Raw genomic sequence first — 17,996 nt, 5'->3', positions numbered from 1 at the left:
GTGGGGCTGTGGAAATGAAATTAATGGCTCAGTCAGTTCTAGTTACAATATATAAACCTATATCTTTGCTGTTTTGTTCCAAATCCATGTGTTCTGTTAGAATTTCAATATAATTTTCATTTCAACAGCTAAAGATCTGTTTGTTGTTGTCTGGTGGCAACTGACATAATATTTTATCATGGAAAGTACAATTACACTTACTATATATTTTGTATTAAAATCTAATTCTGTTACTTCAAATTCAGAAAATAATTATCTGTCAGTTTTACACTGAACTAGTCTGTTCCATTAATTGACTCCTGGTTTCCAAATTATAAATTTAAGGTTATGGTTCCTATTAACAAACCCCACCTAATTCTCTGAAGCCCAATTCAGAACAATTTAACAATTTTGCTGTCAGCACGGATCAAGAAAATACTGCTCAGTTCAGTGCTTCCCTTGCTTAGTGATTTTAATGTGTGGGCATCCATTTCAGGAAATATAATAGGGAATAGGTGGAAAATTTAATGCCAATTTTTCCCTTGAGTTTTTCCTTGATTTCGTCAGCTTGCCAAATCTTGCTGCTTTGTAAGGTTATTTTATTAGCCAATAGGTAAAATATAAACTTACCACGATTGCCAGCAAAAACCATCTTGCATGCTACAGCATTATTTGATAGCCAGTACCTAGAAAATTACTAACACATTTTTATAAAGGAATATACTTATCATGTTTTGTCCCCTTTATCTTTCTTCCCTTATCCACACTGATCAGATTCTCTGCATTTGGGGTTGAGAATGTACAGCTGAACAAGAATACTTCCAGGAGCTACTATGTACTTGCTTCTTTTTTTTCAAGCCTTATTCTATCAATAAGTCTCCTTTTCCCCTCCTCTGCTGAAAAAGTTGGTGGGTTCCTTTGGTTGAGCAAATTCTTGGCTTCCACAGAAACCTTTGGATTTGTTAAATTTTATAATTCGTTAAATTTTATTATTTTATTATGGGAAAATCCTAGTACCCAGCAAATGCAAAGGTAGGAGTTTAACTTTCTATTAATAAAACTGCAAAAGTAGTTAGGCAACTTTTGACCATAGTCTACCCTAAAATAATGTTTGGGCATGGAAATATGAACATAAGGACATCTTCATGCTGCTTCTGTGGCAAACACATTATAACAAAATTATTTTATCCATTTCCATTTAAATTGTTATGCAAGCCTCCTTATTTGTATTTTGGTCTTATGAAAGGCATTTTTCTCACTGGTGGAAAGCAATCACAAAATCCATTTGAGAGATATTTACTGGATTGTTTAACTGGAAGGACTTTTCCAACCAGTGGAATAATCAAATTTCTGAACATTTTATAGTTTATTTTTTTTTAGTGAATGGAGAATTTGTTTTATTCCCATGTTTTGGGTGGGATTTAATGATTACAAATAGATGGCATGTGCAGCTTCTTGCTTCTAGTCTGACAAAATAAATCTGGAGAGTTTCCAGCAATAAATGCATTGCCTTTATCCCAAAGTTTTAACTTGTTATTTAGTTTTCTGAGAGTTTAAGTCCCTTTTTCCATTCTCTTTTTTTCTTTTTTCTAAATTGTTCATGGTTTCACTCCTGACTGCACTCTGGGACAACGTTTTTCTTTCCTTTACGCTGACTTCCCGTTTTATCTCCACAGTTGCACTTCAATTGTACTTTGAGCACACAGCATGAAACTTATAGTGTGTCCTGTCTCTTCTGACACTATGCCAGGACATCAAAATCCCAGCAGATATGAGAAATCCTGTAAAAGAATTGGTGTCAACAGCTTCCATAAAACCTTCATCATTTCTTGGCTCTCCAAGACTACTTTTGTCTGGGCAGGGCTGTTTATTGCTTTATAGCAATCTTCAAGGACATCACTGAAAAAGCTCTTATCCCTTCTCATAAAATTGATCCAATGCAAAGAATCCATATAAGGTTAATAACATTCATTACTGTATCTTTGAACCACTGGCCTTGCAGATTTTTAGGTGATTGGTTATCAATTGAACATATGATGCCTGTGATACTCTCAGAGAAATTACCTAATTTTCTTTTTCTTGGTGCAGCAGTGCTTTCTAGTTTCTATCAAATAAGCAATCCAACTGCACAAACAGAACCATCCACTTGAAAAGTCACTCCAACTCCAGCACTTCTGTACACATCTGAGGAAAATACTTTGCTCTCACTAGCATAATACCTGGGATTTTCACTGTCTCTAGTCTCTGTTTTTTATGACAGATCTGAGTCATCTGTTGGGAAGAATTCATGCACAGAAAACAGTACGGGATTGCTGGGCAGGTTATTCTGCAAAGTGCCCAGGAGTTAATCTTCTGCCCTCAATGCCAAAGCAGTGTATTGGCCATGAAGTCCTAGGCACATACTCCTCTGTCATTCTCAAAGATCCAGGTTCTGCAGTTGAGATAGAGTCAGAGAGATTGTTCCTTTCATGTAATATTACATAGAAGAAATACACTCATGGGTTAGTTTGTGTGCTGGAAACGTTTCTCCAAGTTAGTGGAGCAAAACCTTCAGATCAACGCACTTTGGTACCACTCCACAGGGAGTGAGTGATCAAGAGGTTTTGTAGTTCCTAGCTTAGACACTTCCTGGAGCCTCTTATTTCACTGAAAAATGAACCTATACTTCCTATACACATCTATCGTCCTATACACGTCTGGAGGAAAATTAATGGGAATTTGGTATTTTTAAAATCTGTCAGCTTTGCAGACACAGCCAGGAATGGGAAATCATAGATGAATTCTAAAACTCTTCAGAAAAAGAGCTATGAGCAGCCATTGGAATTAAATTAAGACAGCAGGACATTAAGGCCTTCAGCCTTCATAAAGGTAGCTCCTCTTACACTGCGCTCCAGCTTTTACAGTTAATTTTGTTGACCCACTCTTTGACACGTGATACATAAAAACATACATTCCAGTCGTACAGGCAATAACACTTTAGCATGAAGTTAAGAAAGAGCGTTGTCCATTCTTTGTGAAGGCTTACTTTTAGCTAGCAGCATTATCTACCTAAGAGAAAAACATGGTTACCATGGCTTTATTGGAGTGGCCTCCTCCCTGGAACTCAATGGTTCCAAAGGCGTCCGTCGGGCTGAGCTGCGTGTGCTTGCTGATGGACCACTTCTCCGACTGGATGTCATTGCGAGCCAGCCTGGTTTCACTTTTCTCATTCTGAGTAACGGAGGCGCTTGGAGGCTGTCCAATGTGTTGGCCTGTTAGACGCCCACAGCAACACCTATGACATCAAACAAACAGAAAACCTGAGTCACGTGCGTGTATAAACTGGACAGAGAAACAAACTACAAAAAGAACCCAAACCCTTTTCAGTTCTGCTGATTCCTTTCCTGAACCCTTTATGTATGGATGCAACAAAATATATATATTACCTTTTTTCCCTGTGTCTTTTTTACTTTAGTCTCTTCTGTATTTCAAAAAAATCATGCTTTGTTCTAAATATGTACAAAATGAAATTAAAGAACATCTCTTTTCTTCAAGTAACATCAGGACAAGTAATCAGCTTTTGCATGGATTAACACAAATTGTAAATTGCTACTTTAATGCATCTATTTGCTTTTGACAATGTTGTGTGTCATGTATCCAATTTAGGTAAATATTCAGTGCCCTGAATATTGAGCTAAGAAGATAAGGAAATTAAACACAGATGCTGACCCACCCTTGATTTATCTTTTTTTCTTATTAAATAAGTTTTGACATGTAAACAAATTGTTCCCATAGGAATCCATCACTGCAGATATAATTCAAACACCTTCTGAATAAGTTTACCAAATGCTTACATCCGTATCCATACTATGCATACATATATAGAGTCACTTCTTTTCTAACCAACTTTCATTTTTCATACAAGTAACATGCAATTACCTATGGGGGTCTTTGGTGCTGGGTATGATATGGACACATTCTCGCTTGTAAAATGCTCTTTCTATCCATGATTTCTGCGCCTAAAAAAGAGAAAAGAAATGCCTTGAGCTCTGTTTTTGTATTATATACAACCTTTAGTACAACTGTAGAAAAATTTTAAACAGAAGAGGAAATTTCACTGACTCTTCAGATAAGCAGTGCATATTTTGTAGAGGGCAAACATTCCATTAGAACCATGTTTCCCTTCTAGAGGTAAGCAACCAACACAAAGTTTTAATATTCTTTTCTTATTCAATAGCCCGATGACCTCTTTGCTATTACCATATTCTCCTAACAGAGGAAGAAATCTCTGGAGAAGAATTAACTCAAACTCTAAACCTTTCTCCATGGCAGAAAAAACTCTACACTTATTCACTAAAAACACTTCTGTTTCCATATCAGTGATACAACTAAGCCAGTTCTAATTAAAAAAACCTACAACCAGACCAACAAAATTACCCGAAGCATTTTTACACAAGCACTGAGAGTGCTGTTTAACACAGAGGCAGAAACTACAGTTTCTATGTGGACATTAAAAAAACCAAAAAACTGTTTTTGAAACAAGACACAAAAAATTTTAATATATTTAGTCAGATGATTGGCAGGTAGTCTCTAAAATAGTAGCTATGGTTGTTCATAACACTCAAGCTCTTCCATCACATATTCACAAAAAAGCAGGAAATTTCCTGCAACATAGTCTTAATTAATAGTCTAAAAAAAAGATACAAAAGAATCTTTTCAAACAGAAAGATGGGTAGGAAAGAAAAAGGGAAAAGAGAAGAACAAACACAAAACAAGAAAGGAGAGAATTTCAGAGCTCTGAAATATTTTTAATTATCTAGGAAATCCTCACTCCATATAATACGAGTTCTGGCAAGCTCTCTAAAACATTCACACACATAGAACGCTATTATTTCATTTAATAAGATAATTTGAAGCTTTCCTTTGCAAATTCATTTAAAACAGATTAACTTAATACATTTAAATAATAAAATTACCCACTTAACTGCACAGCATAAACAGAACTATAAACTATGGACTATGTAAAAATTATCTGAGAATTAATAATGTGAAATGAACTCTAAACAATTTAAAGGAAATATGAGCATTTTTCCTCTATGAAAGGACAACTTTTGAAATTGCCTTTGTAACTAACTGATGTTACTTTTTACTATACAAGGATATAAAATACCTACATATCACTTTAACTAACTAATGTTACATCACTGTCTAATGCTATCTTCTTGTCCACTCAATCTGTATCCTGTTTTAAAATCAGAACCCTCTGCTTCTGAAAAATGTGAAAATTACTGCGAAGTAAAAAAATTTCTTGGCGTTGGTGAATGTCACTAGCACAAACTATAAAATAACATCACAAGAATTTCTAGCTATGTCTACTACTTACCAGTTCCAGTATATAGAATTTATTCTTCTACTTTTTACAGAGAAAATAATTCCTTGCTGGATCTAGTGGTTACAGGTGCCGTTTAGCAATATTTTGTCTTTAGTTTCCATACATTTTTATTTGAAAAATCTGCTGGACTTAATATCTTGTAGGAATAGTAGATACCTAGGCTTATTTAACAGTCAGGAAAAAAAAACCCCAAACTTAAATAAAACTGTATTTTACTGGCTTTTCTCATGGTAGCAAACAGAAGGTTAATGTATTATAGAAGGTTGGGCAAGATGTAGTTTGTTTGAACAAAGTATAGTTAAATAGAAATTCTGAAAGCTAAAAGAGTTATACTTCACCTAAGAGAGACCGCCTTGAGATCTAATTTATTATAACTTCTAAATATCCTTTATTAAATATATTACTGTTTTCATCCTTTTCTGCAAACAATTTGCCATGGTGAATTTCCTGGCTACATAGAAGTAATGTGTCATTTCTAAAGGTGGTCACTAGCTAAATTTATCTCAAGTTCCAGTATGAAAAGGTGCCATAACAGGTACTTCACAGAAATTTTTTCACTAGATATAAAAGCAAGTTTTCAAAATGCAAGAAATTGGCATTTAAAATTTATTTTCCTACTCTTTCTCATATTTTTTTTGCAAGTAGAAAAGAAACACAGTTACATTAAAAAAAGTTAATAACAAAAATAATAATTTGCATTTGAATTTTCATCACGCTTCTTCAAAGGTAATATTGTAAAAATAATAATCGGGTTTAAAATCTCTATTCATATCAGAAAAAGATACTTTCCAGCTTTTGGATCTCAGACAACGTCCTCTCCTATCTGGCAGAGTTGTGATCACAAAATATGTGATTTACTAATCTCATAATTTCTTGTCCTTCCAAATTTAAAAGAAAGCATCTGGTTGCACTACCCCCTGCCAGTAATCTTTCTGCAACAGATATAATTTGCAATGAACTATAAAGCTCAGAGATATAATAAATTATACTACTTGCTGTAGAGTCTTCATAACAGAGTAACTTCAGGAAATCAACATAATAATAACTAAACTGTCTGCATTAAATTCTCACTTATAATGCAAATTAGTAAAGTAATAAAAAGTTTAGAAGACTATAGCAAAGTATTTTCATGACTAGTAGAGCAAGAAGCTTATCTTCTCTTTCTCTTCAAAGACTCCTTCAGTAATGGATAATGAGACAATTTAAAGTCCACAGTGAATTCATGAAGTACACACCATACTTGAATTTGTTTTATTAATAGTTTAACTTTCCAGGTGAGTCTCCCTTTTTATTAACCTCGCTGCACAATCTCACCAAGAACATTTTCTTTCTCTCTTTCCTTTACCTGAGTATCACTTCCTTGGCGTTTGAGGCTGTCCTGGAGCAAGCCCTGCTGCCCCTGTTTTGCCGCGCCCGGTCACTGCTGATAACGCGTTTGTGCCTGGCCCCATGCATGGCGCTTGCTCTGCCCATGGCGCAGCGAGCAGAGGGAGGGCCAGAAGAGCCCTCGCACCCATTAGCTGCTTGGAATGTGCTGCTGTGGGATTAGCCTTGTTAAGGGTTCACTGGGCACTCACCCATGGCCCCACAAAACTGCTTGGTTTGAACATCTAATCTGACGCCAAAAGAAAAACAAATCCCTTGAGAGCTTGGATTTAACTGGCACAAGCCTTGATGGGCTTTTTGTCTCTTTGCCCCTGAGACAGCAAGCTGGTCAAAGTGTGATAAGATGCTCTGAGTTCTTAAGTTTGACTCAGGAAAACCAATCCATCAAAAGAAACACTGTACTAAGCTGGAAAGAGCTCGAGAACACAGGAGAAACTGTTAAGCTCCAAAGAATGAAAGCAGTGTGTTTATTGGGTAACTGTGAGAAATCTATACACAGCTGCTGAAATATATTGAAAATAATCAACAATAGCATTTTCCTAAAGAAACTGGGGTTTTGTCTCTGTTTCCCACCAAAACTGCTGTACTGTAGTGCATATAACTTTTCATAAACACAAACCTTTGTCCCACAGAAAAAAGCAGCTGCATTGTTTTCATCATAATAAAAACCTGGTAACTTTAACCAAAAGTTGAATATTAACAAATCTGGGGACTACTTCTTTGCTGTGCCCTCTTGATATTAACACAGATGAACAATCTTTTCATATGGACATCTTAATTTTTATTTTAGTACCTAGCAATAACATAGGTTTAGTCACTTAAAAGTTTTTGACACATAAAGTATTTTGACTCTTAACCCCCACCACCATATTTGCATTAGCTCCTACATATGCCTACATCCCTTCCTTTCCTTATCATTAAGGTGCATATAATGCATGAAAAATATTCTGTCGACCCTTGGTAATGATGAATACACAAGCACAAAACTGTTCTGCATCTGCATTAGTTCTGATGGGCCCAGAATGGGCAAGGCTGAGAATATGTATCAACTTTTAAACTTCTTACACTATCACACATGTGGAGAGCTTCTGCTAGGCTGGCTAATCCATGAGATTGCTTTTGTCTCTGTTTCCTAAATTTTTGGGTAAAATACATACATGTGTTTTGTAAATATTAATGTATATATTAAGAATGTACACACACACACACACAAAAACACACATTCTTTTACAACAAACCTGTGAGGTTTCTGAACCAGAGATTGTGCGCTTACCTTGTCAGATCTCTTAAACACAGGATTGGACCAAAGATGGTCTGTGGAGATTGATAAAGGTGAAGTTGGAGCCAGGAAAGCTAGTAAACAGTTCAGTGAGGTAAAAAATATGATGGGGAGTCAGCAGGTAAAGACAGCTTGCTTTTTAACACTAGGGAATTTGGTTTGATTGAGAGGATGGAGAAAGAGTGAGGCAAAGAAAGGAAAGATCTAATGACTGAGATAACTGGTTAAGAATCTCCATTGACTCTGAAGTAAAACTTCAGTATTTGAACCTGACAAAATTATGGAGATTGATCCTGGATTCAGGTTTCAGCTTGTAGAGTAACATGGGGCAAAAGCCACATCTTTTGTCTTAAGAAATCAACAAAAGAAACAATGGTTATATTAATTCCTATGGTGGCACTAGGACATTTTATAGGTAGGGACTTCAGAGTTGGCATACACAACTCATGCTAAGGTAATTACAACTGTCTTTGCTTATTTAAAGATGCATTAACTTAGGACTGCGTGGCAATGAAACCACCAGTACCATACTTATTTCTATTTTCTGAGGCGTAATAAAGAAAGAGCCAGGACACAAACACAGGTATTTGTTTCAATATTGTACAACTGCAAAATAGTGCTTTCAGAATGGATGCTGCCCATTTAATGATAAAATTTTCCACCCACCTCACTGTTTATGAAACAAAATATTAAAATAGCAATTAGCAAATGAACTCAGTACTGGCTGCTCATGGCAGGTGAGGGCAAATACTTAAAGAGGTTTCACTGGGGAAAGAGAAGTGTTTGAAGCCTTTCTCTACTTTGCAGGGGGACAGAGAAGCTGGATGGGCAATGGAGTATTACTGAAGCATATTACAGAGAGGATTAGAGGAGGATATGGTGACGGAGTGGCATCAATGCTATTGCAAACTGATGTGATTAGTATTCCTTAACCAAATGGGAAAATTCCACTGTCTCTGAATAACAACCCTACACCAGCAAATTTCTATAGCTATATTAGTACAAAGGAGGGCAATGCTTCAGTTTAACCTTATTACAAGTTGTGCTTGGGACAAATTTCTAAGCCTCATTTCAACACTGTGCAATTATAAGAACCATAAGAAATTTTATGTCATTCTTGAAGCATTAGGAATTTACCTGTCTGAACATTAACTGAGGAATCATTGGGCTGTCCCAAAAGATTTAATTTTCTAACAGAAATTTATTGCTAGTAGCCCTTTAGAGGCTGGCAATCTGACCTTTACCCACTAGAGCTGTACTTATGTATGCTTTGTTCTTTTTCTAACAGGCTTCTCAAGCACTTTATCACCAGACTTGTTACAAAAGCAATGCGAAATTGTCTTGAAAACCAAGTTGTATGCAGTACAGAATAGGAGGGCATAGAATACAGTCATTTGCTGTTACAGTATGTTACAGAAATTATCTCCTAGCATTGTTTACACATGTAATTTTTATACAGTACTTAGAAGAAATAAAGTAATTTAAAAACAATTAGGAGCTTTTCATTCAATGGTTAATGATTTTAGTAATTATATCTGACATTTTTCTTACTGGAAGGACACAGAAATGAAAATATTATGTCTTTGCTAATGCTACGGTGGAAATGTGCATTTATGCTTTATATAGACATTATATGGAACAAGCATATGTCATTATTATCCATGCTAGGATAATTTGACTGAAAGCTTAACAGATATTTTAAAAAGAACTAGGGAGAACGATTAGATCCAGAATTGGTGTAGACATTCAGGTTCTACAGGCTTCCTTAAGATCTGTAGAAGTGTAAGGGGAAAATTTTAAAGAAAATGTCATTAAAATGAAGGATATAATGTAAAGAACACTTTCAAAAACTGTTTTCCTTTTATGAGTTTTAACATATGAAAGGAAGAATGAAGCCCGTCAACTTAATTAATGAGGTTTCTTCAGATACATATTTATGATTTCACCAAAATTGCTGTGAGTCTAAAATTCTTTAAATAAGTAAATAAACCCTTTCTAATAAGAAAGATCTACTTGATCCCTAAACCTAGATAGGTTTATCTAGACCTCTGTTTGATCCTTACCAGTGTCATAAATAGGGGCTATTTATGACACTGGTAAGGGAGAACACAGGGAAAGACAGGGAAAACACATCAAATGTGTACAATGCTTTCCCCTAGGACTTCCTCAGCTAACAATTATCTTCTGCTCATGGACTTTCTGCATATTTGTGATTTCTACATGCTCTGTAACCCTTAATGGGATTTCTCCTACCAACTTGCCTGCTGATTTCTTCCAAGCTTTCAGCTTTTTCACCTCTTTCTCCTTGCCGCAGAGGGAAACACTTCTTTCTGTTTGTTTTGAATGTGACTCCTCATACTTTCCCATTGCAGTGAGAAGCACTGAACACTCAGTTCCCACCCATCCTCTTCATACCAGTCATGGTTTTCAAGATACCTTCTGAAGTAATTTTTTTCCCCAGATTAATCATTTATCAAGTATCCCCTTCACACAGAAACTGTTTATTATCTTATGTCATCCTTGCTGTCCCTCTCCAAACCTTTTTCAGCTCGATTCTTCTGGGAGGAATCAGAGCTGTGCACCAATGGTGGCCTGACTACAGCGATTGCTGTTGTGGCAAGTGGATATTCAGTAGTTTGGTATCTATTTCTTGCCTAGTAACTCTCATAAAAGATTGATTTTGTTTTCTTGACCATCACAACTGAGCACTGTGGTATACTTTCACAGAAGGATCTGGCTAAACCCCGACACTTCCCTTAAGTGTAGTAAAGAATTTACAATATTAATGGTGAAGAACAGCTATAAAAATCAAGCTGTTTTAATCAAATCTTTATTACGGAGCAGTAATAAACATATATGAAGTTCTAATTTATGTCAAATGCAGCTTAAAAATCATAATAAAAATGATATCATGCAAGTCTATAGCTGCAAATACATGACTAGAAAGCAAAACACACAGGAAATATTGTTCTGCCAGTCAGTGCTGATAGATTATTTATCTTTTAAACTACTAAGCTTGTTTCTGGATTCTAAATGGGTACAACATTATTCCTAACTCTTCAAACTAAGGAAAGAAAATGCCTTTCACATTAAGATCTTATGCTGTCTAATAAAAATCGTGAGGTTAAAATGCACATGTAGGAGTTATGCACGGAATCTTATTCTGGACTGAACTAGTCATTCTACCTCATAAATGTATGACAGCTATAACATTGTCTGCTTTTTCATTAGATTGAGGTGGTTTTGTTAGCCACTGTGTGGGTGCTGAGCTGATGAAGGAATTAAAATTAAATTGTACATAGCTGCATGAAAGGGCCTGAACAAATGAGGATTCCAGATGTTCCCCAACCCTAAACATTCAGCGGAACCAATTTTGTGTCCCTGTTCACACTTCATCTTATCTAACACGCTGTGTTTACTCCCAAGTCCCTCTTGAGCCCCCTGAATAATGCAGTCCCACAGGCACCCTCTGTGATAAGGCTTTGGTTGAGGCCGTGGCTTCACCACTTCCAGCCTTCCTGGAGGGCACATCACGTCAGGTGTCCTCTGACTGTGGTAAAACTTCAACCACATCTCTCAGCTATTCTTGTAACTATGTGTCACACTCATCAGTGGGTGCCAACTGTGTTGGAAGCCTCCTGGACCATTCTTGCCATCTTTATAATGCAAAACAAGAGTACTAAATTGCACAAATCCTGCACAGATGCAGCTATTTCATTTTCTGTCCTACAACCTGTATTTCTTATTTTTCTTTTTCCAAAGCTTTAAGCATCAGATTTTACTGAATTCTAGGGAACCCTAGGGAACATCAAGTAACAGAGAGATATGTTTCAGGCATATGTGCCAAGCCCCATGTACTGTTTAGATTTCAATAGCCAAATGGTGGCATTGACAAGAGTATTTTTAATGCTAGCTTGTTTATATATGTTCTCTTCAAGAGATAGTGGACATATTCTGAATTAAGTTATAATATTTCTCCCTCATTTGACATTCAAATTTCATTATAAACAACAGCTTCAAAATTTCAGATGTAATTTTTGTTATATGATCCATTGCGACTTTGATTTCAGTGACATTTGAACTGAAAAAAAATGCACTACTTTACCTAACTCCTAAATATTACAGGGAAATATTTAAAAAAAGATGCTAGTGATTTATCACTTGAAACAAAACTAAGTAAAATCTTAGCAAGTCTTGATACTGTCATCAGATCTAAGGAAAACATTTCTAGCACATTATCAAAATTAGTATTTTGACTTTGACTGAAACAGCTATCATGCACCAAACAGGATGTTGAATGGAGGAAGTACAGACAAGTTTTTAGGTTTGAGAGTTTACATTCAAATCTGACATTAGCACAAAGCGTGAATAGAAAAGCATTCAGAAGTATGATACTTAAAAAGAAGTAAATGCTTTATTTTCAATTTGTTGTCTGTACCTGCTCACATATGGTCAGAACAAAAAGAGCAGATGCACCTCAGGAAGAAGGCAAAAGCATCACTGTACAGGGGAAGAGGGAACAGCCCTCCAGCATCTTCTTCCACACAACTGCTTGAACAGCTGCTCCTCTCCTTCCACTGCAGACCTTCCTTCTCTGCCTTGTCTGACACAATGTGAAGGAAAATATCAGAGAATGTCCAGAGCTGCTTGATAAAACTGCTGCCGTGCAACCCTTAGTGATCTTTGATTTTGGGCAGGGGTAAGGCAGAAACCAAAAGAAAAAAATTATTCATTAAAAATATTGTATTTCCAGTTGCATTAACAAACACAAAGCAAATCCCTCATAAATCTGTTTCTGAGAAAGGACACTTGTTCCCTGCAGTATGTTAAATTTCTTTTAGAAAAACTCCCATGAAGTTTGGCGTTATAGTATTTTATTTCCTAGTGATTTTGGCATTATAGTATTTCAGAATTATTATAATCTAGGCTTAGCTGTATGGTTAGCATTTTTTCCCCTGTTAAGTCCCAGAGACTTTTAATATTTGATTTTCCTGACAAATATCATCGAAGTTTCAATGCAATGTCTACCCAATGCAATGTTTTAGTTGAGGAATAAATAAATAAATACATGAATAAATGAATAAGAAAAACACAACTAAAGTATCGTCTGATTATTGAATTCCTGAATTAATCAGGAATATAGTAATAACATACAGATACCTTTTTCTTACAAAAACATGGGTTCATTGTATTGTCTACAGCAAATTTACACAGCTGTGAACTATGAAGTTCAAAATACCTAGAGAGTACGAGCGTTTCTGAAGCAATTGGAGTGAATGATCAGTTTGAAACACTATCAGATAAAGTCTGGTTCAGCTGTTGCGAACAGTATGAGAAACTGTTTCTATGGATTTTGCTTCTGCTTTAAACCTACAATACTGTTGCGAGGCAAGAGTGTGCCATTGTGTGATGATGCAGGCAGCATATTTAAAATATCGTAATTCAGCAAAACGGAACACTTAGACCATTGTAGAACTAGAAAGATTCTATACCTCTGACCAAATGTTTATAGCATTATGTAAGTCAGACCTTTTCAAAGAAAGGTCTTAGATTCGATACTATTTTGTAACCTACATTGCTGTGCCCATGTAAAAATGACTCATGTGAAAACTAGTGACACATTTATGTTTTTTTGATCATATTCTGCCCATAAGAATTCCATCCATAAAGCACATAGCTGTCAGGTTCAAGAGACAAACAATTACTTTTTTTTTATGTCAAGGAGTTTTCCTTGTCTTTCTAGTATTTCTCAGCTAGAATCACAACTACGTGAGAAAACTTGCAGGCCTTTGTGTACTACACGACAATATTTTTCATCCAGGTTAGGCTGATGCTCTAGGGCTGATCATTGCTCCTTCACTCGCCATGGCAATGCAACTTTGCTTTTGCCTTCTCTTCATCAGCAGTCTGATTCAACTTCAAATGAGAAACAAAGACTGAGTGACTACTGCTGTCAGCTCTTCTCCCTCTCAGATGGAAGCAGTCAGACTACCTGATCCAAGAGCCCTATAACACTCTGAAAACAGGAAAATTACTGAGAGATAGAATTAAAAAGTACATAAATCTATCATATTTTAAACCCAATTTTACAGAAGCGCAAGAGGCAAGGTATTTTTTGCCATATAGCTCCCTATATGGCAAAAATATTGTACAAATAGTGTACAAGAATTATTTGTGGTTTTCCCTGTGGACTGTGCAATTTCACAGGTGGCTCCTCAGCATGCACTTCCTAAATTGGAAAAGGAAGTAAAACCTTGTAAGTTACATTCAATGCAAGATATTCCAATGTTCTATGACTCAAGTATGACTGTAAAAGCACACCCATTTTTCTAAGATTCATTAGTCTTATCATATTTTTTTCTTTCTGCACACATAAATCCATTATTCCTGTTTTCTTCTGATGTTTATTCCTAACCACATTACTTAAGCAAAAGTAATATTATAGTGTTTTTTAATAATAAATTGACAATCACCAAATAAGAGCTTACAAATTTACATTACTTTTCTCTAAGGTCAAATTATAAGAAAAAGGATAGCCTTGAGACATAAATTCTTATTAAATCTCAGACTAAGAAAAGAATAAAGTCACTAGAAATATAAATTTATATAGGTACATTTCATGTTTCTTGTTTGATCTGAACAGAGGGTCTTACCTTAAAAGGAATGTTGCAAAAAGGATCAGCTAGTATTTCTGTTTCAGTAAGTTTTAAACTTGGTTAAATCTGCAGAATTTCGTAGGCAAAAGACATGATATAAAATCTCAAGCAGGATTTTAATTTTAAATTCTTGTGTAAGAAAATTCTTTGAAGGTGATCTATATCAAAATTTAATCATATTAACCATGCTGTTTATCAACACATAATAACGACCTACATTATAGAGAATAGAAAATATTTCAGTGGATTTTCCATTCTGGTTTAATTTACAGAATGAGCTTTGTTTGATGTTTGAAAGGTCTGCTGAAAGGCCTTCTTTCAGCCTGTTCTGGCTCTGATTTAACAAGACTATTAAGACAGTCCTACAGTTGCATTTTTAATCCTTGAATTAATATTAGGATTAGAATTTTATAGTGAACCTGGGTGGGCTTCATTAAATCTCAAATCGTGCAAATTCTTGCTTTTGGGCAACCCACAGTTTCATGACTTTGGAAAATTTGAAGGACTGGAGCCTAACAATGAGGAAAACAAGCCCCATGCTGTCACACTGCTGCCATAGTTTCTTGTGCTTTTAGCCACAACAGGTAATTTTTTGTCCTAGTTTTGTTAACTAGCTGCCAGAAATGATATGAACAACAAAAAAAATTTCTTCTTTGCCATGTAATATTCCTCACAGGCAATAACTCTTGCAACTGTGTCTATATATGCATAAGCACAAAACACAGTTGGAGTGGAGGATCCCCACTACACCAATGTAGAAGTAAACAGCAAGCATGAATAATCCTGTCGAAGCCTTGGAAAAGGACTCAGACTCAAAGGCAAAAAAACATTCATCCTCCAATATCCCCACTCTATGGGACTGAGCACCCTTTTCTCTTTAGCCATAAAATTTTGAAATCAATAGTCATGGTAAAGGCTACTGATTAATGATACAACCTGCAGAGGATTAAGATTATATTTGTACCATCACAGGAAACATATTGGAAAGCCACTGTGAAGGCATTTGAACACGAAGACAGGAAGAAGACAATTGTCTCTATTTCTTGGTAGATCTTCTGGTTTTTTCCTCCAAAACCCAGTAAAATATTTTCATGTGAATAGACAGATTTTGTGGAACAACCTTTTATGAAGAATTGAAATATTTTCTGCAGGCTAGTCAGTCCCTCTCAGAAAAGCCAAATGACTTTAAACCATTCCTGACCTCACTGCAAGCTATGGACCTAAGAAAATAGGCATTGGTGTGGCTTCTGAGTCAACTGGTCAGTCTAGGTAGTCACAGCTGACTCTTCCTACTTGGAAAGGTATACAAGAGAAAGAGAGCTTAGGTGATCTAGGATGGCTTAGATCATGTAGTTTAAATGTTAACATCACTGGCATGGCAGTGCAACTTCCACCCTGCTACCCCATGAAAGTTGGTAGGGGCTGCTGAAGGGTTAGACAAGACCGCCAAAAATTGCCATTATGCTCATCCACTGGTAACAGAGTTGCAATTTAAATTCCTAGACACAAAATGACTGATATGAAATCTTATACTAGGCAATACATTTGGGGGATTTTTGGGAGTTATTTCACTGAGGTGTTTTTTTGTTTTGTTTTGTTTGGTTTTTTTTTGGTTTTTTGGGGGGGTTGGTTTGGTTTTGCTTGCTTGTTTTGTGGGGTTTTTTTTGTTTTTTTTTACTTTTCCATTCTGTGAGACTTTGAGATTTGCAGTGACAGAAATCAGAATACAAGCATGTCTGAAGATTCTTATTCCTTGAGATGGAAACACTTTGGAAAGCAAGGTGGTATGGGCCTTTCTTGAAATTAATACCAATCAAACATTGTCTGTTAAAGACAATGTAGTGCTTATAATAATTGACTTGAACTCTACAAGGTTATTCAATACTATGCACCCAAATACATGTGACTGAGGACAATAATCCCTGCTGCTCTCCAGTCCTCTATGTTGAATGCAGCTTGCAATGTTCTAGAGGATTCTGGAAGGAATGAAACACGTAATTTGTGATTGACTGGAGTTTCTGATTTTAATGAATTTTCATAGTACAGATAATGAGAAAAGAACAGTTAAGAAGCAGGTCTTATTATTTGCAAAGTTTTATGATGGGGGTCATTCGCAAGGAGGGCATATCGGTAGTTTTCAATTACTTTCTTGTTTTGACTTGACTTTGAAATGAAGGCTTTAATGTAATACTTTTTTTTTACTATGCTGAATATTAAAATCTAGTGACCAGAAAGAAAACAATACAAACCCTTTTACTTTAAAAAGTCTTAAGAAAGTTCTCCTTTTTTCTTGTATTTTGCTGTTTAAATCTTCTAGAATTTGATCACACAGCACATTCCAGCTCCTGCCCCAGCAGGCCGCTGTATCCGGACTTTCTGATTACTGCCTATGCATTGTTTCAAAGTGAACCCTTGAAGGATTTAATTTAATAGAGATTAGTACTCTTATTAAACAGTGGTTAACTGAAGCCTCCAAATTCTGCTAAATGTTGTTCAATGAAGCGAATTAGTTGCTTTAATTTTTGCTCTCTCACACAAGAAAATAATATTGAGCGAAATAAATACCTTTTCCATGGGTCTACTAAGGGTGACATTATTATAGGACTTTTATCTCATGTATTTTAAGCTGGAAGTAGAGGTAACCCTGGTTCAGCAAACTTACAAACTATGTTGATTCTAAAAGCCCTCTCTTGGATTGGTTTAATTTTTAAAAAGAATAAATTAAGACCAGTGTCAAGAACACCTTACTAAATGTACGACCACAACCTGTCACTGCTTCCTCTTTCTGATACAAAAAGGAAAAAAAATCAGAAAAAAAATGTTATGGAACATTCAAAATTTTTATTTTAAGTTTGATTGTTTCCCTAGGTTTTCATCTGAATAGCATTTTTATGTGACAATTATTTTCAGTTGAGCCCTCATATTAAGAGGGATTGTAAAAACTTGTAGAATGTCAGTAGCTCATTAAAGAATATTGGTGGCTCACTCAAGACCAATTTATTAAAAGCTTATTTAGAAAATTTTAGATTCTAAATGAAGATGTCTGCTTCATTAATTTTATCTGTTGACTTCTCAACGAATGATAACTTAAAATTTAATTAAATGTAATAGGTCATATTAATTTTACTGCACTGTCTGTTTACTGGAAATCCTTGCTTAAAGAAAAAACCGAATTCTTAATAAGATTTGGAAAAGAGAACTAAATAAAAGAAAATAACTCATCAAAAGCAACTGTATCAAAAACACTGGGAAAAACACTTCTGCTTTTATGAGAGTTGTGATAATAAAACAGCTCCTATTTTTGCCAAGTAGAATAATTCCTGCT

The 17,996-nt window shown here is 35.6% G+C and overlaps 1 protein-coding gene across 1 annotated transcript in view; it reads right to left on the bottom strand.

The window, feature by feature from the left end:
* Positions 1–17,996, bottom strand: part of TRPM3 (transient receptor potential cation channel subfamily M member 3) — a 263,902-nt gene that overhangs the window by 131,817 nt on the left and 114,089 nt on the right. Inside the window, exons 2-3 of the mRNA XM_031058932.1 lie at positions 3,898–3,977; positions 3,049–3,253 (exon numbers count right to left, since the gene is read on the bottom strand). Coding sequence (XP_030914792.1) covers positions 3,049–3,253; positions 3,898–3,977 — 285 coding nt within the window. The remainder of the gene's footprint in view (positions 1–3,048; positions 3,254–3,897; positions 3,978–17,996) is intronic.

Source organism: Geospiza fortis, unplaced genomic scaffold, assembly GCF_000277835.1.
Source record: "Geospiza fortis unplaced genomic scaffold, GeoFor_1.0 scaffold279, whole genome shotgun sequence".
In the NCBI taxonomy this organism is placed as follows: Eukaryota; Metazoa; Chordata; class Aves; order Passeriformes; family Thraupidae; genus Geospiza; species Geospiza fortis.
Note: the sequence above shows the minus strand (reverse complement) of the source record. Positions and strands in the feature narration are given on the sequence as shown.